A 7,665-nucleotide genomic window follows, 5' to 3' on the forward strand; every position below is an offset into this window, starting at 1 on the left:
TCTGATCCACAGCTACAGGAAGCACCTGGTTGACGTTATTGCTGCCAGGGGGTGGGGGTGGGGGGGGGGGGGGGGGTGGGGGGGGGGTTCAACCAGTTTTTAATACCAAGGGTTCACATACTTTTTCCACGATCAGGTTTTTATGGTTGTTCTCATTAAGACATGAAAGATCAGAAATATTTTGGTATTATTATTTTAGGCTCATCATATTTGTTAATACTCTTGACTTAGATGAAGATCAGATCAGAATTTATGACAAATTATTGGTTCACATACTTTTTCTTGTCACTGTATCTACTTTTGCTTTGAGTATTTCTCGGGCTCCACACCTTATATCCAGATGTACTGTACAGTAGGTGAACTTCATATTGGTGCTTATTTTAGCCTAAACTACGCCTCAGTCATCAACATTATGACAACAATGTCAACCAGCAGGGTCAAGGTTGGCAAAACAAAACAATTTAAGGAATTTAATGTCACCTATGATGACCACAATATTAAAGACATGAAGTACTCCCAGCCCTTTAAAACGTTACAGTTATTAAAGGCTGTAAATATAAACCTGCTCTGACTTCAACATAACATCATAACATCATACTGTACAGCGTGACCTCTGGAGATATGTGCGCTCTGTTTCTTAAAAACAAACTAAAGATCTTCCATGAGTTAACATGTGCTGAGAGATTCAGAAGGTTCAGTTCTAAGTGAGGTTCAGAAATTCGTTTGAATTACAGAAAACAGTTCATCTTGTTCCCAATTTCTCTGCAGGACAGGATTTTTCTTATCTGTTAAAATACTGCCTGTACTTACTGAGGCTCAGTTTGAGGCAGTGCACCAGGATCCAGCGCCATCGTGTGGTGAAGACCTCGACCTGTTGAAGTCCTCAGTGTGAGGATTGAACAGGTTGAAGGCCAGTGTGGCTTCTGCTGAACCGAAGTGTGCCAACACTGTCTAAAGTGCGCCACCTGGCGGCCACATAAACATTTCCCCACAGTCTCCTAACATGTTATCTTCAAGCACCTTAATGAGTCTCATAAACAGTCATGATGGGGACTTTTGAAAAGTCTGCGCGCCATGACGCACAGGGTCCGTATGACATTTCCATCATGGAGTGAACCAACTTTTAGAGGGAACCCCACCTGGTTAAAGTTGTTGCTGTGGATCATGGACTGAATGACTCACAGACACTTAAAGAAGTCTGTGCTGCTGTGCGCATCTGCGTGACGGAGGCGAGTGCGGTGAAAACACCTCCTCACCAGCCATGTCAAAGTCAAATGTTCGGAGTTCATGTGTCAGTCCTGGGGCTCCTCACAGAGAGTCTCCGCCGCCTGGAGTCATGGGGAGGTTTGCGTTTCTATCCCTGTGTCTGGTTGAGGTTCTGCTGTGTTTGGGGACCGGTCAACAACATGCGGGCGCACGCGTTGGACCGTGGAGTCATCGTATTCAGTGGGAGAATAACGGTCAGCTGTACAGTTTACTGAGCACAGGGACTCAGTACCGCTCACCTGCACAGAGCAGAAGACGCACTCAGCTCCTACTGACAACTAAGAACCGTGTTGGCCGAGTTCACCCCCCTGTTACGCTCAGTAGATCAGCCAGAACCAGATCTGGAGACGCCGCCGTACAGTCTGAGCGAAACGACCTCCAGCAAATGGACGTGTCGGTTCTTGGTGGAGATGCGGGTCACTATTTAATCGCCTTGAGGCGACCCGGGTCATCCAGACAGTCCCCTCCGCGCACCGCCTCCACCGGGGAGGCTGTGACTTTGCGGTACATTTCACGCCAGGCTCCGTCTAACAGCAGCACTTTCAACACTATCCAGGAGTTCTCCGGCAGCGGAGTCCCAAGAGGAGGCCGGAGTACACCTGGAGATGAGACAGACACCGGTGCGCATCAAGCCGCAGCCTCACCGGTAAGATCACGAGACTTCCATCAAAACCGAGGTGTGCGCATAACACCTGAGAACTCGGATTCAACAGCCCGGTCACCAGCCACATCTGGAAGGAACTTTATGGCTGAGGATAGTGGGACAACACGTCGCATCGCGCAGCAAACAGATTTAGGTGATGCTCGTAGTGCGCAAAGAGTCTCTGAGGAGTCAAACGTTTCCTCCACAGATGCCCCTCTCTCCAATAACGCAGTAGAAGTACAGTTTTCTCGTCCAAGGCCGGGTACAGCACGGCCTACAGACGTAAGCGACCCACGAGATCCGCACAGTATTCATCACAGGAACTCGGTTTTCTACAATATTTACCCACCAGACCGGAGGAACAGGATCACTGCAGGCCTTCCAGCACCGGGCTATGGCACCAGGTTCTTCCACCATGGTGAGACACGCAGACAAGACGAAGACAAGAAAGTGTATAAAAAAGTAGTCAACATGACACCCACAGTTTAAACTAATTAAAAAAAACAAAAAAAAAACATTTTTAACTAATAACACCCCAAATCCATCTAAAGTCAGAATAACCATCAAGCCCAGCTCGTTTAAATACCCAACTCCACTTTTTCCTAATGCGCATTTTAATGCATTTTTAATGAGAGTCCGAGTTAATGCAGCGTAATGACAACACTAATGGCTCCAGTATAAGAGCCTCTGAGCAAAGTTAAAATTAAATGGTTGATTGAGAGTCGTTAGTACTTTGCCAGCAGTGGTGGAGAAATTACATCTGTAAGCCACCACAGGATAAAGTAGTCAAAGTTCTCTATTTGTTAGTGGGTATTAAAGTGTTTGATATTTATTACTGTCAGGTAAAAAACAAACACAAACAATGTCTAACATCACAACTACAGTTGACTCTATTGAAAAGAAATCAGTCATTTTCTATATTTGTTTATCAAATCAGTACCCACAGATCACTCTGTATACCTACATACATGAGTTTTGATTATGCCTCTGATTTAGAGTTCTGCTTTGACTTTTTTCTGCAGGTCTACCAGACTTGGTTCCAGATCCTTATTACATCCAAGCTGCTTCTTATATCCAAAAAGTGCAGATGTATGCACTTCGATGTGCTGCTGAAGAGAACTGTCTTTCCAGGTACTTTTCTTTATTTAAGATTTGTATATGTGATGTTTAATGAGTCTTATATTGCACTGTGCCCATGTGGTATGACTGACCGTTTAAAATATATTAGGGCTTCTCTGTTTAATAAGTTGTCTTTAGACACAAGAATTATAAATGTATTAGCATTTAGGATTCCTTTGACGTTGCCACATTAGGATGTGTGTTGGCCTCCGTCCCAATTGGAAGCTACAGCTGAATAACAGAGCGGCTGGACACAGACCTGGCATCCGCCCGAGATTCTCTCCTCTGATCTGAGCAGCCACTATGCCAAGTAAAATAAGGTCTGAAATGAAGAGCAAAGGATTCCTGAGGTGAATCCAAAAGCTACTGAGACAAGACCAGAAACCTGCTCTGTCACTTCTACACTAAATCACCAACAACGGTGTGTTTAATGGTCGGTGAAGGTGAGACGGAGCTCAGTGTGCAGCGATGTCGATACTGTGTGATGTAAAGATATCACACACGCCGCAAACAAACGTGATACACGTCGATACAGCACGCTGCGGTTTACTTGAGGTAATCCTGTCTCACTCCTTTCCTGCTTTCCTTTTCCCTCAGGTCTGCGTATGATCCGAGTGTGAGAGACCTCGACTACAGAGTCCTGCTGCGGTTCCCACAGCGAGTGAAGAATCAAGGAACAGCTGACTTCCTCCCAGTGAAGCCCAGACACGAGTGGGAATGGCACAGCTGTCACCAGTGAGTGTTAAAACATAGATACACGTACAAATACACAATCCAAACCCTGCTCAGTGGAGCGGACACTGTTGTAGCCAAATGGACAGATGATGTAGAAAACTTCACAGACTAAATCACAGTCACACGGTTCATTATTAATCCTGAGCTGGTCCTGAAGAAGAGCTGTGTCATTACTCAGCACCTGCTTAATGAAGTAAATATCTGCCTTCGTGCACCTTAATGGACCTACGACAGATAAAAGAAACATATAAACCTCTTGAATCATTCTTCTGAGGAGCCTCATGCTCTGTGTGAGATCTAAGAGGCTGACAAATAGCTCAGTATTGTTTGAATTGTCAATAATTTTCATTTGGTGCCCATCAGGGTATGATCAAATGATATTTTAGAAAAGAAGCCAACACAACCTAGTTTGGAGTCGAAAATAACACGTGTGCCATGACAGTAAGGATAGTTTTTATTAACACTACTTCTGCCTTTGTCCAGGCACTACCACAGTATGGAGGCTTTTAGCAACTATGACCTGCTGGACGTCTCCACTGGACAGAAGGTGGCAGAGGGACACAAGGCCAGTTTCTGTCTGGAGGACACGTCATGTGATCCGGGAATACGCCGGCGCTTTGCCTGCACCGCTCACACACAGGTCAGTCTGCACTTTGCTTTTTAAATAAATATCTGACAGGATGATTTGTGACTGTATTTTTATGCCTTTAACATGTTTAGAAAGTCACACATGAACCTTTCTCTTTAGTCAACCGTAGAGTCATATAAGGATGTTTTTTCTCAGGGTCTCGGTCCTGGTTGCTACGACACATATCATGCAAACATTGACTGCCAATGGATCGACATCACTGATGTTCCACCTGGAAACTACATACTCAAGGTGGGACTGTGTCAGGAATGGGACACGATGACGAGAAACAATAACAAATGTGATTAACTGTATGTTATAAATATACATATGTGTAACTTTGTGCTGCTGCTACTGCTGCTGTCCAGGTGACAGTGAACCCCTCTCAGCTTGTCCAGGAGTCGGATTTTTCCAACAACGAGGTGCGATGTGACATCATGTACACAGGAAGCTACGTGCAGGCGAGAAACTGCAGGATTACTGTGTAAGTCGTAAATAAAAATAACTTACAGTATTTCTCTTTATAACTGAGATCAGAAAGAAAAATAAAAGCTATTTTTTTGTTTTGACAGAAGCTGACCTGACTGGAGATGAACAAGTAAACCGTACATGTATATTTAAAACTCTCTGGTTTCTCTTCTATGCGAATGCTTCTCAGTTGTGCAGCTGGTTTACAGTCAACTGTTTACTATTATCTCACATTACTTTGTATTTATGACATATATTAGCCACCGCCACGCCGGCAGGATAATAAATCTTTTTTATTCATTTTGAGTGGATTGTTAATTAATACAAGATAGAAGGAGCTTGAGGGAAGTTTGTTGTCCTCTGACTGAATTGGTGCTTGCTGGATTTTGAAGAAAACAGTGGAGAAATTATCAGATAAATTATCAGATAAACCAAATATATCCAGAGTCACTGACAATGTGTCGTTTCATATTTTTCAATCTAGTAAAAATATTTAATTTAAATATTTTATCATCTACTGGATTATCATTAAAACTGTCACTGCTGCCTGATGACCTCATTTCCCGGGACACACAAATAACCAGTAGAGGTGGAATAATTTGAACAAACATTTGACCACATGATGTCAATCTAATAGTCTGTCTGTTCCGGTATTGCAGCTATCGGTGTGTGGAGTGGTAAATGTCTTATAAATGCTTTTGGAACAGCACACCTCACAGAAATATGTGAAGTGATTCCACTTAGCACATTTGTGTCTCTCGGGAATCAGCAGCTAAAGACGCACATATTCACGCCATGAGCGTGTTGTTGCTGTTGTTGTTGGGTGTTTGTCACGTTGTGTTATAGAAGATGAGTGATTGGGAAAACATTTATTCACCTGGCAATAGCTCCACATGAGGTGTCTGGGAATGTCTCGCTCTATTTAAACATTGTCACCAGATTTATTAGTGACACTGTGTGAATGGAGGGTGGAAATGTGTAAATAATACTAATACTAATATATGTGGACTCATTTTTTGGTGTTTCTGTTTAGTATCCAGCACAAATACACACTCACAGTCTTGGGATTGTGCAACAACTGCAGGGAACAGAAACCTTTTTGTTGTCTTTGTAAAGTGGAAAATTTCAGCAACTTTTATGAAGAACTTTGATGAAAAAAGGAAACAGGATATTTCCAGGATGTTTATCAGATAAATGTGCAGGTGGGAGCTGAGGTCATGGAGTACAGTGTATTCTTTCTACTGCAGTACAGCGTCTGTTCTACACTGTACTGTTTACACAGTCTGGCTTATAGGTGCTTAGGCATGACCACGATGCCACAGGGAGTCACTTACACGCCATAGTAATGCTACTTTCTCTGTTGTTTGACAAAGTTTGCTGTTTATCTAGTGCTGTTAGATCCCTGTTTGCTGCTGCTGCTCATTATGTTGCATTATGTGCTTCTATGAAGGCATTTGGAGGAGTTCTTAAATGAGAACAGGGTGTACTGTACAATCCATACTGAAACCTACTGTTACTGTGGTGTAAAAAGAGTAAAGATACTTTTTCTGCAGCACTAGTTTTCTCAACTATTTGCTTTATTTTATAAAACACTGGACAATGATTTATTCATGCCTGAAACACTGAATAAAACATTGAAATTGAATCGTCTGTGAACTTTAGAGTAGTTAAGGTTCTTTGGTGGATCCGATAACAACTCGTAAACACAAACATCTATAAAAAGCTTAGCTAGACACTTTCACAAGGTAAAAAAAGCAGAGAATGATCTTTAACCATACCAAATGTTTTTAGGTAAAATCCAAATCGAAAAATTTTGTGTAAATAAATGTGAGATAATACTCAAGTAGAAAATGGTACCAACTTAAATGTACCATTGTACTTACAAAGGTACAAGGATGGAGAAGATTTAAGAGTATTAGAGATTATATGAAAAGATGAAAATCCACATCACACTGGGCTTGAACCCATTTTACTAACCCCCAGATTTATTATCCAAACACGGCCTCTGTGTCGAGCCCACACCATCTTTGGTCAGTGAGCCCTCGAGGTGAGCCCCTCGTGTGAATTTGAGTGTGACAGAGGGTTAGGGCAGAGCCTCTTCCGCTGCTCCAGGTGCTGTTTGTCGACGTGGTCGGCCTGCAGGGCGTGCTGGATGGGCAGAGCTGAGATGGCGAGGAGGAGAGAAATTCCACAGATCTGCAGACAGCCAGGAAAACCTGACTGCAAACTGCTGACAACAGCAGCATCTTATCATGGGCTGAGTGTCTGTGAGGCTTTGCCCAAAAGGTCTGACTGTCTGAGACTCCTGGTCAACAGACTAGACAGCTGTGACACATGATGCCGCTCAGCTCACACATTCTGCACAGCTGCTCTTCTTAAATGTAGTATCTGTTTGAGTTTTAAAGTGTTTGACTAATAAATGCTTGATGATAAATGATATCACTCTAACATTAAAGCAACTGATTTTTTGACCACTTGGAGGAAGCAGATTAGTTTCCAAGCACAAGGACAATGACACTGTACGTATGGAGCCGTAGTGATGGCCATTAACAAACTGGTATTAACAAACCTTGTGTACAATGGGTTTTATGGGGAAGACTGTTGCCTGCTAAAGAGATGCAGTGAACAAAAACAGGAACGTGAGAGATGAGAAAACCAAAACAATGAGTTTAAAAATGTTAATAAAGGCAGATTGATAGACAGATCATTTGCTGTGGGTTTATCACTATGTACCCACTTTCACATTACACAATGTGATCCATTGTTAATATCAGCCCAAACATTGGAAGCCAGAAGTGGAATTAAT

The 7,665-nt window shown here is 42.8% G+C and overlaps 1 protein-coding gene across 2 annotated transcripts; it reads left to right on the forward strand.

Annotated features, from left to right (window-relative positions):
* Positions 1 to 274: 274 nt before the first annotated feature.
* On the forward strand, positions 275 to 6,463 carry loxl5a (lysyl oxidase-like 5a). Of its 2 annotated transcripts, none has more exons than XM_026344199.1 (7): positions 275 to 2,327; positions 2,932 to 3,040; positions 3,626 to 3,763; positions 4,247 to 4,403; positions 4,548 to 4,643; positions 4,760 to 4,875; positions 4,967 to 6,463. In XM_026344199.1, the coding sequence occupies exons 1-7, from the start codon at positions 1,262 to 1,264 to the stop codon at positions 4,968 to 4,970; spliced, it is 1,686 nt and encodes a 561-aa protein (XP_026199984.1). In that variant the 5' UTR covers positions 275 to 1,261; the 3' UTR covers positions 4,971 to 6,463. The 2 variants fall into 2 exon arrangements, with proteins under 2 accessions (XP_026199984.1, XP_026199975.1); XM_026344190.1 differs by having other exon boundaries at positions 276 to 2,327; positions 4,964 to 6,463.
* The last annotated feature ends 1,202 nt before the right edge of the window (positions 6,464 to 7,665 follow it).

Source organism: Anabas testudineus, chromosome 4, assembly GCF_900324465.2.
Source record: "Anabas testudineus chromosome 4, fAnaTes1.2, whole genome shotgun sequence".
Lineage (NCBI taxonomy): Eukaryota > Metazoa > Chordata > Actinopteri > Anabantiformes > Anabantidae > Anabas > Anabas testudineus.